Source organism: Quercus robur, chromosome 2 (assembly GCF_932294415.1).
Source record: "Quercus robur chromosome 2, dhQueRobu3.1, whole genome shotgun sequence".
NCBI lineage: Eukaryota > Viridiplantae > Streptophyta > Magnoliopsida > Fagales > Fagaceae > Quercus > Quercus robur.
This window is the reverse complement of record NC_065535.1, coordinates 88296464-88320131: the sequence shown is the minus strand read 5'-3', so window position 1 is coordinate 88320131 and position 23668 is coordinate 88296464. Positions and strand designations below refer to the sequence as shown.

The following is a 23668-nucleotide window of genomic DNA, read 5'->3' as shown; positions in this document are numbered from 1 at the left end:
TCAAAGCGCTTTCCAGGCTGGGAGAGTCATCTCAGATAATGTTCTCATGGCCTTTGAAACCCTCCACTTCATGAAAAATCACCAATCCGGCAAGACGGGTTTCATGGCTTTGAAGTTGGATATGAGTAAGGCCTACGACCGTGTTGAATGGCTTTACCTTAAGAAGATCATGAGAAAGATGGGCTTTGCTGAGAAGTGGGTAGCTTTAATGATGGAATGCGTTACTACGGTGAGCTACTCCATTCTTATAAATGGAGAACCTTCATCCGTGATTCGTCCGTCGAGAGGCATAAGACAAGGGGACCCCCTCTCCCCGTATCTGTTTCTTTTGTGCACAGAGGGTCTCCACAGCCTTCTGCATCAAGCAGAAGCTATGGGGCATATCCGAGGAATATCCATTTGCAAAAAAGGCCCAAGGCTCACCCACTTGTTTTTTGCCGACGATAGCCTGATTTTCTGCCGAGCCTCCATGCTTGAATGCCAAAAAATCCAGTCTCTCCTCTCTTGCTACGAGAAAACTTCAGGGCAGCTCCTTAATATGCACAAAACGAGCTTATTCTTTAGTAAGTCTACCCCCCCGGACACCCTTAACCAAATCAAGGCCTCTCTTGGAGTCCAAGAAGTGAAACAGTGCGAGAAATACCTGGGTTTACCAACCTTAATAGGAAAAAACAAGAAGGCAAGTTTCAGGTACATCAAGGAAAGGGTATGGGCGAAGCTTCAAGGCTGGAAAGAACAGCTCCTCTCTCAAGCTGGTCGGGAAGTGCTTCTCAAGGCAGTCATCCAAGCAATTCCGACTTATGCCATGAGTTGTTTCAAGCTCCCAATCACCCTTTGCAGCGAGATAGAATCCCTGATTAAAAAATTCTGGTGGGGGCAGCGCGGTGAACAGAGGAAAATCCATTGGGCCAAGTGGAGCTCGCTTTGTAAACCAAAGAGTTTAGGCGGCATGGGTTTTAGGGATCTTCAAAAGTTTAACGATGCGATGCTAGCGAAACAAGTGTGGCGCCTGCTAGCTTGCGAGGACTCCCTTTTCTACAGATTTTTCAAAGCCAAATTCTTCCCTACGGGTACCATTCTTGAGGCAAAAGAGGGGAGTGGGTCATTCGCTTGGAAAAGCATCCTCAAGGGCAGAGGAATTATCCATCAAGGTATGCGTTGGAGGGTAGGCAACGGTGCATCAATCCAGATTTTTCATGATAATTGGCTGCCTGATCCGAGCCTCAAGAAGATCATCTCAAAACCTCTCTTACTGGACAGCCGGGAAATGGTATCTAGTCTTATCGATAATGTGAGGCAGTGCTGGTCACAGGAGGTAATTGACTCGAACTTCCTCCCCTTCGAAGCAGCCATAATCAAGGCTATTCCTCTCAGCTTTGGCAATTGCGCAGATGCTAGGTTCTGGCCTCTTAACAGGGATGGTATTTACTTCGTCAAGACCGGGTATCATTTGTTGGCAAATACGGATCTTGATGAGCTCCCCAGGGCCTCTGACCACTCCAATGCTAGACGGCTGTGGAAAGGAATTTGGAATTTAAAAGTTCCAAATAGAGTGAAGAACCTAATGTGGAGAGCGGGGTCTGACTCACTGCCTTCGAAAGCCAACCTCAGGAAACGAAAAATTCCAATAGATACTACTTGCTCTTCCTGTGGCCTGGAAGTGGAATCTTCGCTCCATGCAATCTGGTCTTGTGCCTCACTAGTGCAGGTTTGGAAAGTTCACTTTGGTGGACTTATTAAAGAAGCGGGTAAGGCTTCTTGCTTTCTTGATGTTCTGCAAGTGGGTTTTGATAAGAGTCACCATATGGATTTATTTGCCATGATTGTCTCCCTGATTTGGACTAGGCGCAACAAGCTTCGTGTGGGTGAGGCAGTCACTCCGCTTGCTCTGCTCAACCAGTTGGCGTCTACCAACCTTCTAGAATTCCAACAATCCTCCCTTAACCATCCGAAATCTCCCTCCCATCCAAAGGTTACGAAATGGCTGCCTCCTCCTTCAAACTGGGTTAAAGTTAACTTCGACGGAGCAACTTTCGCCGATTCTAGCTCTGCTGGTTTGGGAGCAATTATTCGCAATGACATGGGTCTAGTTATGGCTGCTTTTACACAACACATTCCACTGCCTACATCAGTAGAGTTGGTGGAAGTATTGGCAGCCCGGGGTGCCCTCTGCTTTGCAAAGGATCTCGGCTTCAACAAGGTAATTGTGGAAGGTGACTCTGAGATTATCATTAAAGCCATTAATAGCAATGGTCTTTCTGCTTCCAGCTTTGGCCACATTTTGCAGGATATCAAATCGGTGTCCTCATCGCTTGGAGGTGTTCTCTTCAACCATACTCGTAGACAAGGCAACCTAGTTGCCCATAGGCTTGCTAGAATGGCTTGTAAATTTGTAAATTTCCATTCCTGGATGGAGGATGTTCCTCCAGGAGTCATAGACGTGTATGTTTCTGAAGTTATAAAATGATCCCCCCGCTCTTTCTTGGAGGGTGGTTTCTCAAAAAAAAAAAAAGATCCTTTTTATCTTATACAAAATACTTAGATACAACTTGTAGGCATTGCAAATACATACGGGTTCACTTTTTGGTCTTTGCCCTATTTAGCCAATGCGTTTTGCACTTCTATTAGCCTTACGGTATATATGTGTGAAGTGGAAGCACCATCCATGATCAGCCCAATAACTCTCTGTAATCAAGGCAAGAGTAGAAAGACCTACAAATGTAGAATATGAGATGGTTAGTAATGAAATAACCAATTTAGAATCAAATTCTATAATAACATTCTTGAATCTCATATTCTATATCATGGATAGTCATTTATGTATTGCCCATTTTTCAGCTGAGTACGTAATTATAAATTAATACATTGGTTTACACCCTGGATTCTAAATCGTAATAGAATTTTAAACTAAAATGATAAAGTTTAGGCTAAAATTCAATTTAGTTCTTTAATTTTTATTCTTGAATTATTCCTTAAGGTTTATTTTTTGTCAATTCAACCCTTCTTAAGAGATGTTAAAAAAATATATATATATGAAAATGTTTGGTGTTTAATATAAATAGTAAAATATGGAACTACAAATATCAAATTTGATATTTTCATCATTGTAGATAATTACACATTTAATAGAATATATAATTATTCCATCGATAAAATTATTGAAATTAGACAAATTAAACTTTTTTTTTATTTTTTTTAGAGATTTTGAACTTATAATGCCTACTTTTGATGATAAATATTTATTATCAGATTAAGACACTAATCGATTTTTGGTGTAGGCGGAGATTGAATTTTAGATCTTTTATTCAAACATAAACATTAGACACTTTATCAGTTAAACTAACTAGAACTCACTCAAATTGAAATATTTTGTTACAAAGTATAATAAGAAGAAAGTTTAATTCTATCTATAGAAAATGCTTAATTGTTAGACACCATGCTTAATTCTATCTATAGATAGAAAATGCTTAATTCTATCTATATTTTGTTTACCATGCATGACACCATGTTAATGCATGTAACTAAATAAAACAAAAAAGTTAGTATCTTTTTTTTTTTTTTTTTTTTGACAAAAAAAGAAAAATAGTATCTGCTTGTTGTAAATAACACCTCCAATCCAATGAAATAAAAAAAGGAAAAAAGAAAAAATAATATTCAACTTGATGAGGTGCAAACTCGTCAGTCGCAGTAGGCAGATGGAACTCCCTGTCATCGCCTGATTATCTTCAAGAAAGGGGTCACCGGTGTGATGCCTGCCACAACGCCTCCGATGCCAAAGTTAGAACAATAAAGCAATTCACAGAACTAGAAGGTAATAGGTATCTTTTGAGAGTCTTAGTATATGTGTACCTTCTGCTGCCAATGTGAGGACTTTATATATGTGAACTTGACTGCTAGCCGTTGGGGTGTTAATGCCTCTTTCTTGTAACGCCTTCAGCCCAATTATGGGGCTTTTATTAGGCTCCAACGGTCTGCTTTGCTGGTTTCGTAACTGTCCAGGTTATCTGCTGGCGCCATTGAATAATTTTATTTTCCTCGTCGGTGATGACTCGTTTGTCGTCAAGGTTTACCTCGTCACTAGTGTTGATCTCGTCAGGGTAATGTGATCTCGTCATTCCCATCACAACTCATATCCTAGTGAAGAATAGAAAGAATCAAACTTTCCTGATGAGGGTAAAAACTAAAAAAAGGTAGAGAATGATTTGTCATAATTTTATTTTTCTCAGTTCTGACTTACAAGTAAGAGAAAAAAGGCTACTTGAATAGGTGAACCCAAAAATCTACAAGAAAACACACCTAATACAAGCTAGATAGAGAGCCCAAATATAGCAAAATCTAAAAAGGGTGACGTGAGTGTGTACGTGGCAGTAGCACGACCATTGTAATCGAACCTGTACCACACACCATACCGAGAAGGAGTGGACTCTCAGAATTGAAAGTGAATTGGAGATTTGGGGCTGAAGCTGATGACGGTCATCAACTGGCACGTGTGGGTTAAGGGAGTTGCTGTCGAGTTTAGATTCGGCCAGCTGATAAGCACTTGAGCAGTTGAGCGCACACCGTCACAGAGACAGGGTGGGACCCAGAGCCGGTAACCGGTTATCTTCATAGGGCAAAAAGCAGTAAGAATGGGCTCGTGTTTGTCTTGTTTGGAAACGTTGGTGTTTTTTAAGAAGGAACAGACAGTTTATGGAAACTAATATAATGGAATTTAGGATAGAATTTTTCTTGTCTTTGAAATACCATTCTTATCCTTGTATGATTCTTGGGCACAGTACCAGATCCAGAAGTGCAGAGTTGGTGGGAATTCACTTTTGCCCTTGTTGATCCTTGTCTAATATTTCCTTCTCTTTATTAGAATTGCACCCCCCTTTTTTGTTGGGAAATTTGATAATTGGGGAAAGAGGAATTAAACATTTGATATTTTCATTGAAAACACCGAGAAGTGTCAACTAATTGACCTATGAGGATTGCAAAACTAAACTTTAAACATCATGAATAAAAGTTTTTTTTTGTTTTCCTTTTTTAAAAGAGAAATATAAAATTTTAATATTATATATATATTTTTTAAGAAAAAAGTGAATAAAGATAGAAACTATGACGATACAGTTGATTGATGATGCAATCTAGTTTGCATACGCATGAAAAAGAAGAAGCAAAAATATAGAGAATCGTTTAGGTTGTGTGGATGTGGACTTTTTGATGCGAAAGTCAATAGGCAACTTTGCAAAATAATGAAAGACATATAATTCTAGGTTTGCATTTTCATATCTTTCTTTGAAACGGTTTCCCTTTTTAATGCTAGGAGTTGATCTCTTCGTGATACCAATGAGATTATCCCATTCTTGATATCAATGAGGTTATCCCATATCAAGGCTCTTAGAAGTTCTTGGGTTAAAGGAGATTGGGGAGAGCGTGTGAGCATGAATTTATTTTCATATCGAGGATAGGTTGACCTAATGACTCCCGAGTTACAGGAGCTCAATGCTTGGAGCCTTTAATACCTCTTGCCCACTTGCCACGTCATTAAGCCAAGCTGGCATTCAACGTAGTTGGGCTTATACCTTGTTGAGGTGATACGTCATGATTTATCCTCATCAAAATTAAACCATAAAGTGTTCCCTACTAAAAACAAAACAATAGCAAAAAATACCTTTTATTGGACAAGTTTTCTAAAACATTATCTTTAAAATTGAAATAGAAAAATTTGTTGGACAAATGTTGCTAACAATATGGCACTTCTAGACCCTTAGCCGATATCAAGGTCATGAAAAAAAAAGGTTGTAATTTCATAAGACACTTATCAACCCAGGGCTAGTGTTTTTAAACATTTGATGTTTTCATTGGAAACACTGAGAAGTGTCAACTAATTGACCTATGAGGATCGCAAAACTAAACTTTAAACATCGTGAATAAAAGATTTTTTTTCCTTTTTTAAAAGAGAAATATAAAATAATAATATTATATCTTTTTTTTAGATAAAAGTGAATAAAGATATAAACTATGATGATACAATTGATTGATGATGCAATCTAGTTTCCATACGCATGAAAAAGAAGAAGCAAAAATATAGAGAATCGTTTGGGTTGTGTGGATGTGGACTTTCTGATGCCAAAGTCAATAGGCAACTTTGCGAAATAATGAAAGACATATAATTCTAGGTTTGCATTTTCATATCTTTCTTTGAAACGGTTTCCCTTTTTAATGCTAGGAGTTGATCTCTTCGTGATACCAATGAGATTATCCCATTCTTGATATCAATGAGGTTATCCCATATCAAGGCTCTTAGTGGTTCTTGGGTTAAAGGAGATTGGGGAGAGCATGTGAGCATGAATTTATTTTCATATCGAGGATAGGTTGACCTAATGACTCCCGAGTTACAGGAGCTCAATACTTGGAGCCTCTAATACCTCTTGCCCATTTGCCACGTCATTAAGCCAAGCTAGCATTCAACGTAGTTGGGCTTATACCTTGCCGAGGTGATACATCATGATTTATCCTCATCAAAACTAAACCATAAAGTGTTCCCTACTAAAAACAAAACAATAGCAAAAAATACCTTTTATTGGACAAGTTTTCTAAAACATTATCTTTAAAATTGAAATAGAAAAATTTGTTGGACAAATGTTGCCAACAATATGGCACTTCTAGACCCTTAGCCTATATCAAGGTCATGAAAAAAAAAGGTTGTAATTTCATAAGACACTTATCAACCTAGGGCTAGTTTTTATTTTTATTTTTATTTTTATTTTTTATATTAACCTAGGGCTAGTTTGGCAGGACATTAAGGCTCTTAATGCTTTTTTAGCAAAAATTGCCACACATTTGACAATTTTGTTAAAAAGAGTATTGAGATATTTTTTTAGTTAAAAACAATTTCAAGACTAAACTTTAAATTCCGAGCTTTGCTACATGACATTGTTGTTCTAGCTATAATATTTAGTGAGTTTGCCTTTTCAATATTGTCCAAGTAGGTGTAATAATTTTGTTGTAGAGGTATTGGGACACATTATATTGGTGGGAGGATGCTCCCTATTATCCAATCTAGAGTTACTTATTTACAACAAAGTTTTTTTAAGAAGAATATAATCAGTAAATATCAACTACTGCATTTACCAACAAAGGTCAAGCTCTGTTGTAGGAAAGTTCTTGAGGATCCAATTTGTGAAGCGTGTTAGGAGGAAGCAGAGAGTAGTGAGCATATATTTTAGGATTGTGTGAAGGCACGTGAGGTCTGGCGCCTTATTGGTATTCCTTTTGCTTCACATGGGTTGGTCTTTCCAAGTTTTGCCGATTTCCTATGGCAGCTAAAGTTTGGCCTTTGCTTGGGTGATGAGTTGCTGAAACTAGTGGCTATGGTGGTGTGGTGTATGTGGTTTAATCCAAATGAGGTAAGAGTGGGCAAGGCATGGCAACAAGCTTCAGCAATTGTGCAGAAAGCTAGGCTCCTGCTGGACGAATTTCACACGGCTAATTTCAAGTTGACTCAAACCGAGCCCAAAGATGAAGTTCACTAGGTTGGAGTGTTGGAGTGTTGATTCGCGATAGTGCTGGCAAAGTAAACTATAAGACAATCGTCCTGCTCATCTCTTAGCTCAACATACTAAAAGTGTTGATGGTTATGTAGCTTGGATAGAGAAAAATCTTACCATAATTAAGTTAGCTTTGATTCATAATAAAGTTACAATATTTTTATCTAAAAAATTAAGAATAAAAATAAAAATTTGAGATTTAACCTTAAATCTCGTTAGTGCATTATTCCAATTTTTAATAAAAACAATGAAATGACATTGATGCCTATATTTATTTTTCAAAATGACACCTAATAACTGCCCATTTTGGAGAGAGAAATATAACAATGATGATTATTATTATTCTAACCGATAATAATTAAATAAAAATTTGCTATTACCTGAATTAATTGGTTTCAAGCATGAAAGTACAATTTTTGCTATTCTTTTCATCTAAAAGCTCTTTAGCAATTGGTTGCTAGACAATTTTAATAGTTTTAAAGCACTTTAGCATTGTAATTTTCTTTTTCAAATTCTATGATATCATTTAAAAAAAAATTCTATGATATTATCATGCCAAAACATTAATGAGTTTATTATTATTTTTGGTGCAAGAGGATCAGATTACATGTCTCTTATGAACAATAAAAAAAATTATACTTGAGTGAATAAGAAAAAACTTTTATTTTGCATACTTGGTAATTAAAATTACAAAGTTTAAAAGATGATGAATATATTTTTTTTAATAAGGGAATATCTAATTAGGAAAAACAAAAGGGTGTATTTGTCAACTCAAAAAGCTGTATCCTAAACAAACAAGGACACTGATGTAATTCCACCGACTCCCACAACCATTACCTAAAAAGTCAAAAAAGTCCAAAAAATAAATAAATAAATAAAAACCAAAACCAAATCGAAATCGAAATCGAAAACGAAAACGAAAAAGAAAAAGAAAAAGAAAAAGAAAAAATAGTAATAAAAAAATAATAATAATAAAACAAAAACACAGCAACACACCCAAAAAACTCTCTCTCACACACATACCCCTAAAAGGGTTTGTTTTCCTCACCACACCGGCCTCTCTTTTTCTCTCATTCTCTTCTCTTCTTTGCTCTCCTGCGGAAGAGAGAGAACACCCAAAACCTCTCTCTCTATCTCTCTATATATATATTCTCTCACAAAAATAAAAGCCTCTCTTTCATATTCAGTGTATAATACAGCTGAATCTTTTTTTTTAATTACCTCTGCAAGTTTTTAGTTCTGAATCGAACGGCTTAGATTGTCTGTTTTTTGCTATACTTTTCATTAGCGAAAGATCCGAGGTATGCAGCAAGGTGATCAGACGGTGCTGAGCTTGAGACCTGGTGGTGGTCGCGGTAGCAGACTCCTTGGTCCTCGCTTTGATACTTCTTCTACCAATTCTGCCCCTACTTTTGGTTCTTTTACCTCCGATCTCCCACTCCTTCGTCCTCATGGTGGTGCTCCTTCTGCTTTCTCTATCAAGGTTGTACCTTTAATCCCAAATCTTTGTTTTTTGGATCTGGGTTTTTTTGATTCAATTCTATTCATTATATAAAACATGGGTTTTGATTCTTGTTGTGAAAAGTTATTGGTTTTGGTTGTTTTGAATTGGGTTCTTTGTAAAGATTTGATTTTTGGTGTTTGTGACTTCATATGTGATGTGGGTTTTGTCTTTTGGATCTTTTTTTTAATGTTTTGATCTTGTCATGTATTGATATTGTTATATTTGTTTTGTGGTTGAAAGGGGTCAGTTGGGTATGTTCAATTCTGAAACTTTATTGGGTTGGTGGGTGGTGGTAGCTTCCTTAGATTTATTTATGCCTGCCTTTGTGGGTGTGATTGTGGGGAATATAATGTGGCTGCTTTTAGGCACTGTTTGGTTAGCGTTTTGGAAGACTCTTTTTTTCTTTTTTTGCTTTTAGGATCCCAGCATGGATATGGTTTTGCATTCAAAAGTGAGAAAAAGGCACTTTGAAAGCTCTGGACGGGCAGACCTGAGGGCCGTGTTTACTAGTGTTATCAGTTAAGGGACTTATAAAAAATAAGGGTTATTAGTTAAGGGGAAGATTTTCTTTAAATAAATTTTGATGTTAATGAGTTCATTAGAGGGTTTAATGTATTGAAGTTGTTGAGGTAAATGTCCTAATTCTTGGTGGGCCACTTAGTATGTGTACCTGCTGTAAATATGGACAGACAGTAATATGTAGGCTTTAGGTGGGCATGTAGCGAGTTTCATATTGCCCATAAAGGACCTACAAACATGGAGACTTATATATGTGGGATTTTAATGAAAGGGCAAGTTCATTGTAGCATAAGAGAATCAGGTGCAACTTCAGCAGTGCATACTACTTTATATTAGACTCGTTGAATGAGTCATTAATCCATGCTGGTTTGTAGTTGTCTCTTTCTTAAGTTGTGTAGCCTGTGAAACCAGTTTTTTCTCTGTTTGTTCTGCAGGTTAGATTCATTGAAGATGTGATTGAGACCATTATCAGTGGAGCAGTTTAGTTTTATAGTGAAATTTTAGTAGGAATATTGACATCTTTAATTAATACACACACACACACGCACACACACACATATTCATGTGTGGAATCATCAAAATGCTAGACAAGATTCTTCTAAGCTTTTTTTTTTTATTGTCATTTATGTCATTAGATATAAGGTTGGACTTAGTAGTTTCATGAATGTTTTATCATATATTTGGTATATTAGCAGGACATTTCAAAAGCTTGTAGCAGTGACGTATTTGCATTAGAGTTAGTGTTATTAAATTGGATTATAGTTTGACTCAGCTATTTACGCATATATCCCGTTTCTCTTTCCTTGCAGTTTTATAGTTTATTTATGTTTGTATGTGAGTACTGAGCTAAAATGTTGTTGAAGCTTCTTGACTCTTTGGTTGTTTTGTTGTCATAGACTGGAGACTCACGGTTTGAGGGTCGTGAGCGTGTGCGGTACACCCGTGACCAGCTGTTACAGCTTAGAGAGGTAATCATTAATTCTAGGCTTTGATGCTTGGCTGTGCTATTGTGTCTGGTTACAGTATCAGAGGAAAAATTATCATATTAAGCTGTTTTGGGAACAATACTGCAAATGCCTTTACTTATATTAAAAATTTCTTGGACTATGTCCTGATGGTGTTGCACAAAATATGTTTCTTTTCCTCATTCTCTTCCTCTTTTTCTGTGCATTATTTTCCTCCTGCCTCCCATGCTCTGTATTTATGATTTCAGTTAATTAGTATGATTGTGTACACACACACACACACACACATCTATATGAGGTCTTTTTTTTTTTTTTAATCACATATTCTGCTGTATATATAAATCATATTAGTAAAGAGTTGAATCTTCATGTCCTTATTGGAAGCAGGATTTGGTCTTCACATAATATATATATATATATATATATACATGCTTACTGAATGTCTGATTGTTGTACTTTTTTTTAAAATATTTATTTTGCAGGCTGTTGAAGTCCCCGATGACATTCTAAAAATCAAACGAGAAATTGATGCAGAAATTAATGGGGAAGATCAAAATTGGAGTCGTCCAGAAAGCAATGTAATTTTCTTGCCAGCTTTGAATGCTTACCCCATCCCTCTTTTTTTTTTTTTTTTTTTTTTACTGGGATGACTGACTGATAGAATTGATGGAAGGCTAAAAATTTAATTTTTCCAGATAGCTCTGATTGTGTGAGACGTTTTTTAGTGATCTCGTTTATAATAGTAGAGATCATTTTATTCATCTCCTATTTAGCTTTGAAGTTTTCATATGATCACCTGTTAATGGCCATAATATGAATAACTTTTTTATTTTTAAATTCCTTCCTCCAGCCACCACTTCAGCCTCAGGGTCGTTATTCTGAGCCAGATAATCGTGACTGGCGTGGCCGATCTGCACAGTTTCCTAACTCTGGAGAGAGTAAGGAAGTTGGTGGTCGATTTGACTCCAGACAGCAGGAGGACAATCAATTTAACCGCCAAGACCAACTCAACTCGCAATTTGCAAGGGCCCAGATCTCTTCTAACCAAGGGGTAATTAGTTTATTAACGAATAATATCATTATGATTCTATATGTTTCTCAATATATATGGAAGAGTGGTTGTTTATGTTTGGTTATTTTGAAATGCTATTGATGTGAGCATCAAAATATAATATTAGTGATTGAACTTGATATCTACTTGTGCATTCTGTTGTTCTAGAACATGAGACCTCACCTTCCACATTGCCCTCACAAGGGGAGGAGGTGCAAGTTGAGCTCATTGGCTTGTATAATGATCACTGACATACTGGAAACTTAATATGCTGCTTACTAGATTTTGGCTTTTCCATATATGTAATGTAAATTTTTAGGTGAATTTTTCACATTGTCCACTTGTGGCCGTTTACTTGGGCCTTAGTTTTCGTTGGTGCAGTGCATTCATGTAATGGTGTGAACTCTGTGATTTTAGCGGCCTTTCCAGGTAGTGTCAAGAAGTGTTTACTCTCTGTTGGTCATTCTTAAAATCTCAATGAGGTGTTGAGAGTATGTGTGTTGTGTATATTAATTGAATAATATGTTAGGTGAGTTTAAAACTTCGGATTATTATTAAGTCTTTCCGGCTTTTAGTTTTTCTTTTTTATGTAAAATTTTGCCTTTATGTATGCATGGCTCTCTCTTGGCTATGCTTCTATCAGGTGGTTTAGTTATTTTGTTGTGTTTTTATCATCAGGGAGGTCCTGCTCCTGCTCTAGTCAAGGCTGAGGTGCCATGGTCAGTTAGAAGGGGAACTCTCTCTGAAAAAGATCGTGTTTTGAAGACTGTAAAGGGGTATTGTATTGTGAAGATCTTTAGTTTGATATTTTAAAATCTGCATGTGCATGGTTCCTCTTTACTAGTAACTTATTTGGTGTGATAATCTCTGTCCATTTATGCTATCTAGCTGTCCCCAAGAAACACGGTCACTTTTAAAAGTTGACAGAATTCTATTTTCTGTTCTTATGCAGGATATTGAACAAGCTTACCCCTGAGAAGTTTGATCTGCTTAAGGGTCAACTAATTGACTCTGGCATTACATCGGCTGATATCTTAAAGGTTACTCCTTTTTAGATGTGATAATTTACATATCTGTATGCCTCAGTTAACTATGGTGTGTTTAGTTTAATATGTATTCAATTCAACTGACTTTTTACTTGCAATACAGGACGTTATTTCACTGATATTTGATAAGGCTGTGCTGGAACCCACATTTTGTCCCATGTATGCTCTTCTGTGTTCTGATCTTAATGAAAAGCTCCCACCTTTCCCATCTGACGAACCTGATGGTAAAGAAATTACTTTCAAGCGAGTCCTCTTGAATATCTGCCAGGAGGCTTTTGAAGGTGCTGACCAACTGAGACAAGAAATGAGGCAGATGACTTCACCTGAGCAAGAGACGGAGCGGCGGGACAAAGAAAGAATGATTAAGCTCCGAACTCTTGGAAACATCCGTTTAATTGGAGAGCTCCTGAAGCAGAAGATGGTACCTGAAAAGATTGTTCATCACATTGTTCAGGTTCCATTTGAACTCCCTCTCTCTGTGGCTGGGGCCATACACTGTTCATACATACTGTAGTATTTCCTTTTCATTTATGCTTTAGAATATCTTGATTATAATTTAATTGCTTATGTTACTGTTTTTTTTTGGGGCTAAAAAATTTCTTATGTTACTTGTATACATGAAACAGGAGCTTCTAGGGCCACCTGATAGCAAGCTTTGTCCTGCTGAGGAAAACGTAGAAGCTATATGTCAGTTCTTTAACACTATTGGTAAGCAGCTTGAAGAGAACCAAAAATCACGGCGTATAAATGATATGTACTTTAGTCGATTGAAGGAACTGAGCACTAACCCTCAATTGGCCCCTCGACTGAGGTTCATGGTTCGTGACATTCTTGATTTGAGATCAAACAACTGGGTTCCTAGGCGTGAAGAGGTAGGGATGTGAATGTCATCTTTGTTTTTGAAAGATATTTTTAAGTGAGATAAGTGTGGTGTTGACTTGGAATTTCTAATCATCTCTTCACTATCTTGTTTTTGCAGGTAAAAGCCAAAACCATCACTGAAATACACTCAGAAGCAGAGAAAAATCTTGGATTGCGTCCAGGTGCTACTGCAAGCATGAGAAATAGTCGTGGTATTATTTCTGGTGCTCAAGGTAATACCAGCCCAGGGGGTTTCCCAATGGCCCGTCCTGGCTCTGGTGGTTTGATGCCCGGAATGCCAGGAACAAGGAAGATGCCTGGGATGCCTGGATTTGATAATGAAAATTGGGAGGTATATCGCAATCGTTCAATGTCAAGGGGTGATGGATCAGGTATGCAGCCTGCTGGACGTGGCCAATCACCATTAGTTGGAAAGTCTGCATCGCTGAGCTCAAGGCTCTTACCTCAGGGTAGTGGTGGCTTTATAAGTGGGAAGACTAGTGCCTTATTGCAGGGCAGTGCAGCCCCACCTGCTCGCCCTTCCAATTATGGTTTGGGTGCAGAGCAGACTAGTGCCCTATTGCAGGGCAGTGTGGCCCCACCTGCTCGCCCTTCCAACTATGTTTTGGGTGCAGAGCCTTCACCCCAAGTCCCTGTATCTGCTAAACCTGTTCCTGCTGAGAAGCCACAGGCCTTGGCTGCAACATTGAATCTGGATGATCTTCGGAGAAAAACAGTCTCTCTTCTGGAAGAGTATTTTGCCATCCGCCTTTTGGATGAAGCACTACAGTGTGTGGAGGAGCTAAAGTCTCCAGCTTACTACCCTGAGTTTGTCAAGGAAGCGATTTCCCTTGGACTAGAGAAAAGTCCACCTTGCGCTGAACCAGTCGCGAAGCTTTTGGAGTATTTATTTGCTAAGAAGGTTATTACGGCTAGAGATATAGGGACCGGATGTCTGCTTTATGCCTCAATGTTGGATGATGTTGGCATAGATGTACCCAAAGCACCAAATAATTTTGGAGAAATAATTGGGAATCTAGTTTTGGCTGGGGGATTGGATTTTAAGGTGGTGAAAGAGGCCCTCAAGAAGGTGGAAGATGGCCGGTTCCAGAGAGCCATATTTGATGCAGCACTCGTGGTTATTAAATCCAGTACATCTGGACAAGGTATGTTGGATTCACAAGCAGCTGATATTGAGGCTTGCCAGTTCTCTGCATGAGTACATCACATTCCTTAACAAGATGTACCTGCTTTCTTTTGCTTCAGAATGCCCCTTCCCATAATTACCCCCTTTTGAGAAAAGAGCAAATTTGTACTACAGTATGTGATAAGGTGGAACTGTGAAAAAACAGGTAATTTTTATCTGAGTTGTATATTTTTCCGAGGTCATAGCGGTGTGTTATTGAGGAAATGATCAAACCATAAATGCCATGGATTTTGTTCTCGAGTTTGACTAATCTTGTGGCACAAAGCTCGAGAAGAGTGATCCATTAAGGGATCCAGTTGTTTTGTATTTGATTAGTTTTTCAATCATTTTTTATTGTCTTGACTGGGAAATTTAGTTTATTGTTAAACTTGCTAGTTCATAAATGTTATATGTTTTTTTTACCTTCCACTAATTTGGATGAAACCAATCCTTTTTTTGTTTTGTTTTTTTTCTTACGTGCATATTCGGTCTTTTTTCACTTCTTCTGGGTTCTGTAACTCTGTTAGCAATTTTTTTTAATGAGCTAGGTGTGTATCAACTATGCGAATTGTGGGTTCTTAGTGAGGCCAGGTTCAGGACCACTGTCTAGTCCAACTATCAACTGAGTAAAGCCAGGGAGAACCATTTTCACAATTCGGTCTCTGCTTTCACTTAGATTTATCACTGACACTATTTTTATTATGCATTAATAACTGACAATGTCGTGTTGTTAGAATATTGATCTGCTGCTGGACTGATGCGATATTTAGGCTTTGTCAACTTGTCCTGGAGAGAGAGATTCCAAAAAACAAAAAGAAAGTACTGAGAATTTGTATAAATGCTGAAATTTAAAATAATGTTAGCTTAAATTCTTATAGGAAAATGCCATTGGATGCAGCTGCTTTTAGCTTCTCTCTCTAAAGGGTTGAAGCATTGGTAGTTTGTTACTGGTAAGCTATTACACTTCATGTTTGTCGTCTTGATAGAATGCTATCAAACAGCCTTGTAATTGCACATCCTTCCTAGGAAATCAAGTCAATATGTTCCAAGCATGAAATTTGCAGTCCACCTTAGGAGCTTGATATTGAGCACAGCATTTTTTTTTGGTTGATAATTGGGGGATGGATTAGAACTCCATACATTTTCATTAAAAAAAAAAAAAAAAACCAAGATGTGCTAATTGAGTTAAAAAACTCTCAGCTGAGCACAACATTGTTTTGTTATGTAATATTGATTGAAATAAAAATTAAATACTAACAATGTTAAGTAATATTGGTCGAAATTTCTACTTAAAAAAAAAAAAAAGAGTAATATTGATTGAAATAAGAACCAAATACTGAACACGAGGTAGGAGCTATGCTCTTTTGCGGCAAATATCATTCTAAACAATTTTGTTTTAAATCAATTTATTTGTCTTTTCTCAACCAAAAAAAAAAATCAATCTATTTGTTGTCTACTTTTTTATTTTTTTGATAGGTATTTGTTGTCTACTTGAGTTGAAGTGTGATAATGAAAAACAGTAACTCTAATTTTCTTTTCTTTTTTTGATGGAATAACTCTAAAATTATTGTTCCTGTACAGCCTGGAAAGAAAATGAGAGGAACAATATGGTGGATGAAAAATGAACCACGAAATCATCAGTTCTAACTTCTAACGTAAAATAGTCGAGATGATTATAATGGTAAACCATAAACCAGGAAACCATTTGTTCTGTTAAATATAAAAAATAAAAACCAAAGAATAACCTTCATATATATATATATATATATATATATTATTTTCTCGTGACTAACAAAAATAATTACGTAAGTATTTCTTTTCATTCAGTTTGAAAACTGTAAATTATCTTTTTAATTTATATTAATCACAATTGTTATTCCTTAAATATTTTTGATCAAGTTTTTTATTTTATTTTTTATTTTTTTTATAATAATTATTATAAATGATTAAGAGGTTGCACGATTATAGTATACTAATATTATGAAACATTTAAAATTTTTTATCAAATTTTAAATAATTTAAATAGCAAACAATTTTTTACATGCCTAAATATATAGTATAAGTCAATATAATAAAATATGAAAATAATAAAAATTAAAGAAAATTTTTTTTTTTTTAGATGATAATTTAAATTTTTTTAATAAATATGTATTTATTTTGTCTACATCTTTACTTTTCTAAATGAAAAAATATTTTACTAATGAAAAATAAAAAATGTTTTATTAATACTAATATTTACTTATTATCTATTAATCATTTATTTAAACTTATCTATTTATAAGAAAGAGTTTAAATTCATAAGAATTTTGTGCGTTCCATACTAGAATGTCAAATCAATGATTTACAAATTAATGATAGAATCATTTACACAAATACTTCCCCAATACCATATTTTAACCTTGTTGGAAGTATTGCACAAGTAAAAAAAGACTTTTAGAGTCGATATTTGCATCGGGGTCAGAATTATCTAGTTCAATACAAATTATATGTAAAAAGCTAGACATAGAAAGACAAAAGAGCCTAATAGAGACAAGTAAGGAAGAAAGTGTAAAAGAAGTGTTAAAGAAAGAAAATAGTACTCTTGAAGAATCTCTACGTAGAAAATTAGTTTGAGGCTTGGATTTTTTTTTTTTTTTTTATCATTTGTATTTACTTATTAAAAAAATTTGCATTTTTTTTTTAATTTATGGTTCGAATTAACTAAAAAAGAAAAGAAAATAAATAATAATTTGTATTTAACCCGTACTCTATTTTCTAAGGTTATTTATTACTTTTCAAAATCTCCCGCGCTTTTTTCATAGAGAAATGTCAGGGAGCGAAGAAGCACAAGCATCGAAAACGAACACAGATCCAAAAGACGAGTCGCTGAAGTTTGCCTTAGCTCTCTCTCTTCTACGATCCAAGCTCCATCAAAGCCAGCCTCCTCCGCCGTCAAATCTCTCCGACTCCGACGCTCTCCGATGGAAGCGAAAGGTCCCGCTCTTACTTTCTCACCTCTCTCTTTGCTACAAAAATTTCTAATCCTTTTTGTGTGATCGAGTTTTTTTTCGATGAAGTTTTAGGCCAAGGAGCGAAAGCAAGAGATTTTCAGACTCAGAGAAGATCTCAAGGAAGCTGAAGGTTTAAACATTTATATCTCTCTCTCTTTGAAATTGAATTTTTAGGTTTTTTTTGTGTGTGTGTTAAAGTTGTGTTAGTTTCAGATGCATCGCAGTGCGATCTGTTCCCGCAAAGTGCTTCGTGCAAGTGCTATTTCTTTGATAATTTGGGGAAATTGAGCCCTAAGCGACTCGAAGTCGAAGAAGGCTCTGATCGCAGATTCAACGACGTTCTTCGCCGGAGATTTTTCAGACAAGGTTTTTCTCATCATCATCATAGTGATTGTATTATTTCCAATCCGTGTTCAATTAATGTTTGAAAATTTGCTTGTGTAGTTCGCTTCAAGGAAAGGAGAAGACGAACAAATGGATCAATTCAGCGACGCCAATTTTCGGGTTCGCTTTGTGTTTTCGGCGAATTCAAATTGTTTATACGCATTTTCGAATTGATAGTGATTTGATATATATTCACTTCGAGAAATGCGATTATATATGAACTTTGTAACTTTTGGTGAATTGATAATTTCATTTGAACTTTTAGGAGTAAAAATTCACAAGCACATTGTATTCCATTTTTTTAATGCAGTTTTTGAATGTATTTTTCTGGTTACATCTGCAGATTTGAACGCTGACGATGAAATCGAGCAGCTCAGGGCCTCAGTTGATTTTCTTGTGGAGCTTTGCGATACCGTTTCTAATGTCAGATTATTTCACTCACTCTTTCTAAGTGCATTCTTTCAATAAGTGAATGTCATTAATTAATTAATTTTTGTTTTGTTTTTAATTGTATTTTGCAGGTGGAGAAGTCTAGTTTTACTAACTGGGCACATCAAGCTGTGGACTTTATTTTAGGTATTGATTTTCATTCTATTAATCATTGTTTCAAGAAATCTGTGCTTCTTTAGTTTATTGTAATACATTATCCATGAAAATATGAACTTCAGCTTTTAAAAGTAACTCTACTGTAATTTGTGATAATTTGATTGTGTCCATACGGTTTAGGTGGCACCCAGATTGGAGCCTCTTGTGATCATCATTTAATCATGGTTGTTCTTGCGTTACAGTTCTTGGTCAATGGAGATGTATATGCTGTGTTTGGCATGATGAAAGATTAGTCTTTGAAAGAAGAAAGAATTAGTTGAGTGATGGAAGTTGATGGCTGTAGATAGCATAGATGATGCCAAGGATAGCTTTAGAAATTACTATAGGCTACGTTCAACATCTTTGCACATATGAAAAAAAAAGGTTATTAAAATTGATCATACGGTTGCTTGGTGCCACAGATGTGAGCTACATTATTAATGTAGGTGAATATGGGTTGAGATCGATAGAGTAAAGAAGTAAGTTATGGGAATTAATTTTGTTATTAAAATAAAGAAATTTTAAGTAGAACAATATAAACTAGTATCGGTTGTGCATTGGGTACAACCTTTATCAGTTGTCCAGAATGTTTTACGTACTTTATTGTTGGCATCTTACGGTGTAAGGACTATTATGGATAGATTACTTAGGGAGGGATTTGCAATTGCAGGCTGATGGTACTTTTATCTTTTTTGGCTTGTTAGTAACAAGTGACTTCAACTACATTACATTAATGCTACCAGAACATCTGTTGCTTGAGAGTATCTGTCAAAACATTAAAGTTAACATCATTTAATTATTTGTCTTGCTATCTTAGTATGTTGAATGTTGATTGGTTGAACAATGGTTGATGAGTTGTTGAAAGACTGCTGATTAAATAGAGAACATTGCCTGGATTAACAGAGCGATGAAATAATTTTTTGTTATCTGCTGTAACAGGTCTTATATTTCCAAAGAAATAAATGCACAATACTATATTGCTTTTGACTCTCTTTAACATCCTTAATTAGAATGTTTTGAGTCTCCTAATGTCATGCTTGGATTCATTGATACATTGAAAGAAGTGGCTGGAAAAAGAAATGGATCACAAGTGGCCAGATAGGGTAAGGACTAGGGACTAGGGACACAGAGAGCATCTGTCGAAACTGTGAGAAGTGATGTCCTATATTTTAATAGAAAATTTGACCTGTAGTTGAATGGAAATGAAGTAATAGATTAGTTATACTTTTTCAAGGGACTTAAGAAGGTAATATCTGGCTAACTTAAATGAGAAACCACAACAATCATTGTATGAATTGTAAAAACTGCAACAGAATACAGTTATTTTCCTCTTTTCATTATCTACTGGGCCGTGGGGAAGTAAGGTCAACTATGGTTAGGTTCACTGCTTCCCGTTAAAGCTCAAATTGTAATGACTTACTGATAAGTTTCTTATTATCTGTTTAATATGAGTTTCTCTTCACTTATATAATGTCGCAATATGTTCTTCATTCTTACTCTCTAAATCATGTTTTTTATCTGCTTCTTATAGCTTCATTGAAGAATCTATTATCTACTGGAAAGAACATGGAACTCATTGAAGGAATTGTGAGCAGCTTAATAATGCGTTTGGTTAGAAGGATGTGTTCCCCCTTGAAATTAGATGGTAAATAGTTATTTGTGTTTGGTCTTTGGCTTAATGGTTTGTTAATTCTATAATTCTTAGAACGTTTAGAAATATGACATTGTTACATGTTCTCTATTCTTTTCCTCGATGATATTGCTAATATGTTATTTGTTGCTTTCTCTTAATTATTATAATCATAGTTTTTTTAAAAAAAATTGGTTTCGATATTCTGTTACAGAGTCTCTACACACTGACTCTGATGCCCAATTCTATGTTCAACACCTGATCCGTAAACTTGGAAGTGAAGCCTACATTGGACAACGTACAATACTTTCAGTTTCTCAAAGAATTTCTGTACAAGCTGAAAGTTTGCTTTTCTTAGATCCATTTGATGAGGCTTTTCCCAACATGCATGAATGTATGTTTACACTGTAAGTATTCTGCAAAAACTTGTTTACTGTTAGCCTGTTATGATGAATCTTCCTGATCGTTTTTGAAATATTATCTATTGGAGACCCAAGCTCATAGATTTTATCTTAGCGATAGTATTTTTCATTAGATAGTTATTTCTCAATTGAATAGTCATGATTTGAGCATCTGTTATCCCACTTTTTGAATGGAAATGTTGCCTCTTTTACATAGCCTAAATGCTTCAGATGGAGATGACTCCATTCCTAATATCAAATTGGCCTTATATCCCTTTGTTTAGACTTCCTAAAGGGTTACTCCTTGCTCTCATAACTTTGAAATGCATAAGAAATAGAGTAGGTTTTCCTTCTGGTCAACTACTTCTTTCCAAGGCTTGGAAAACCCTCTTATTGCCAAATGGCCTTTCAACTAAAAGACTTGCTCTCCTTTGCTAAAAAGCACAATACGTATCCAATCCAGGGGGAAATGATTTGTCAGCACAACACAAATTTAGTTTTATATTACACTTTTTTTTTCTTTGTTGGTAAGGGTTTTAGATATGCTCACACAATTTGATAAATTTTGGCTTTGTCTAATTTGCGGATGACAGGATCCAGCTTATTGAGTTTCTGATATCGGACTACTTATTAATGTGGTCAAGGGATGAAGGTTTTGACCAGAGTATGTATTGCTTAAGTTTATGAACTTGGTGCATCTATTCTACAACCTCTAGCTTCCATTTCAAGACTAATTAGATTTTCCAGGCTTGACATATAAGTCTAAATAACATGGTACCTTATTTCAATAATAAAATAAAAAGGTATTACAGTAATACTAATACTTCATTGACATCTTGCAACTTAAGAAACTGAGTCCTTGATGTTCTCCGTAATTTAAATAAAGCAATCTTGGAAGCCTACACAACTGCTAAATGATGTAACACATTGATATTGCAGTGCTGTTTGAGGAGTGGTTGGCATCGGTTCTCCACGCACGGAAAGCATTAGAACTTTTGGAAAACAGAAATGGGCTTTATGTGCTTTACATTGATCGAGTCACTGGTGAATTGTCTAAACAAGTGAGCCAGTCTTCATCACTCCAGAAGCTCAAACCAGAAATTCTTGATAATCTGTTCCAATGACTACAGCATATTACTTAAAAAAATTTAAGCCCATTTCTATCCTACATTTAAAAAAAAAAATATAAGTGTTGGATTGGCTAATATGACAAGAGATATAACTAAGGGAGATCTCTCTCTCTCTCTCTCTCACTGTCTCTCATGAATGCATGCATGAACGCATATGTATCGTCCTTACTATGAATAAGGAAACTGATTATCTACTTGTTTACTAACAAGATTCGCATTCGCATGTCTTTTTAAGCTAGATATGCATAGAGGACATTTTTAAAATTGTGCACATGAGGTGGGGTACAGGTCCCATCTCAGAAATGGAGATGTTGCCTGGCAAAGGTGTATTATTTGCAAACATGAGCTAATTTAAAATAATTTCTTGTTGAATTCTTACCCGGCGGCTTGACTTTCGTCATTTTCTCTACAGTAGAGTTGTAATTTTCTCAACCTATTGTCTTTTCTTGCCAAAATGGGCATATGTTGGTCTTTTTATTATAGGTTTAATAAATGAATGAATAAGTTTAGGGACTTCTTCCACAAATTGTTGGAGTGGCAAATTGTGAGCGGTGAAAATAAAGTGATGTCAACAATAGGTTTTTGTGAAAATATTGTCCACCAATCATAACTTGTCATCTTAAAAAAGTTTAAAAGAAGTTTGATAATTCAAAACTTGGAGCAGGAGATTTGAAACTTGGATATTTTTGTTGGGAACATAAAAAAAAATGCTAAATTTTGAAATATAAGACTGTTGACAAGTTGAAGAAATTGTGTCCATAGCCAAGCAACTTTTTTCCCTCTCACGGTGCACTTTGGGTAATCACATCAATGGATTTTTATTTTTATTATTTTTAAGTACCGGTATTGTTTAATTGCACATAATAGTTGAAGGGTGAAATATTCGCATATTTGGCGTAAATGTTCAAGGTGGGAAATTTGCATTAGAATAATCCGCCTACAACTTATGGAAACACTTTTGTATATTTTGGTAATATTTGAATACAATATTAAAAACTTTTGTGGGACATTCAAGGGTTTAATACCCTTCACACTTTGAGTTTCTCTCTTATCTTAACCAAACTTATCCTTTACTACCAAAATAAAAATTAAAAAATCCGTCTTGTATCTACAAAGTATATTCTTGCTAAGAGCATCTCCAGTAGACTTTTTAAAGCCTAATTTGGAGAGCAAACACACCAAAAAAGCCCTCCAACAGCCTCTCTATATCCTGTTTTTTTTTTGGCTCATGAACAGTAGCTTATCAAACTTGATGAGCTACTATTCATTCTTCAAATATTTTTTTTTTCTATTATAATAATAAGGTATTGAATAAAAAAATGTTGTAAGATGTGTAGTTGTTAAAAAAAGAATAAAGGATGAATGATGAAATAATATTTAAATGAGATGGAGAAAATGATAGAGAGTCTGTTGAAAAATGTATTTGAAAAAGTAAGTAGATAAAAGGTAAAATGCACTCTTCACTCTCCAAACATGCAAAAATTTGAAGAGGCTTTTGAAGATGCTCTAAAGAGGTTATATATATATATATATATATATATATATCTTGCCAAATGTCACTTAAGTGTTTGGTAGTTGAGTTTTTATGCTTGGTTTTTGGCATATTTTGTTTATGTACAACTTTTTAAAACTTTAATTTTGAAAAGTATAAGTATACTTTAACCCACTTTTATCAGTAAAAATTCAAATAAGTTGTTTTCAAATGGACATTTAATCTAATGGAGTCTCTTATTCTCCATTAAAAGAGTGAGTTCAAGTTCTTTTCAAAATAACTAAGAATCTTGTAATTCAATGGTATTAACCTAATATCTTTTAGGAGAATAACGATTTGAATTTTCTATTTCTCAATTGTTGTAACAAATGAATTAAAAAAAAAAAAAATTG

The 23668-nt window shown here is 35.4% G+C and overlaps 2 protein-coding genes and 1 non-coding gene across 4 annotated transcripts; all 3 read left to right on the top strand.

The window, feature by feature from the left end:
* Positions 1 to 8536: 8536 nt before the first annotated feature.
* On the top strand, positions 8537 to 15093 carry LOC126715652 (eukaryotic translation initiation factor). Its single transcript, XM_050416374.1, has 9 exons — positions 8537 to 9015; positions 10452 to 10523; positions 11003 to 11098; positions 11371 to 11571; positions 12250 to 12347; positions 12524 to 12611; positions 12721 to 13071; positions 13244 to 13489; positions 13597 to 15093. The coding sequence occupies exons 1-9, from the start codon at positions 8836 to 8838 to the stop codon at positions 14695 to 14697; spliced, it is 2433 nt and encodes an 810-aa protein (XP_050272331.1). The 5' UTR covers positions 8537 to 8835; the 3' UTR covers positions 14698 to 15093.
* LOC126716245 (small nucleolar RNA snoR103) lies at positions 9692 to 9796 on the top strand. The gene has a single exon (XR_007652058.1). It is a non-coding gene; the product is annotated as a small nucleolar RNA snoR103 (small nucleolar RNA).
* A 2352-nt stretch (positions 15094 to 17445) lies between the features above and the next one.
* Positions 17446 to 22162, top strand: LOC126715651 (protein MULTIPOLAR SPINDLE 1). 2 transcript variants are annotated; one of them, XM_050416373.1, is made up of 10 exons: positions 17446 to 17637; positions 17727 to 17784; positions 17868 to 18020; positions 18099 to 18158; positions 18382 to 18461; positions 18560 to 18614; positions 20155 to 20268; positions 20468 to 20660; positions 21248 to 21318; positions 21594 to 22162. In XM_050416373.1, the coding sequence occupies exons 1-10, from the start codon at positions 17470 to 17472 to the stop codon at positions 21776 to 21778; spliced, it is 1137 nt and encodes a 378-aa protein (XP_050272330.1). In that variant the 5' UTR covers positions 17446 to 17469; the 3' UTR covers positions 21779 to 22162. The 2 variants fall into 2 exon arrangements, with proteins under 2 accessions (XP_050272330.1, XP_050272329.1); XM_050416372.1 differs by having other exon boundaries at positions 17862 to 18020.
* The last annotated feature ends 1506 nt before the right edge of the window (positions 22163 to 23668 follow it).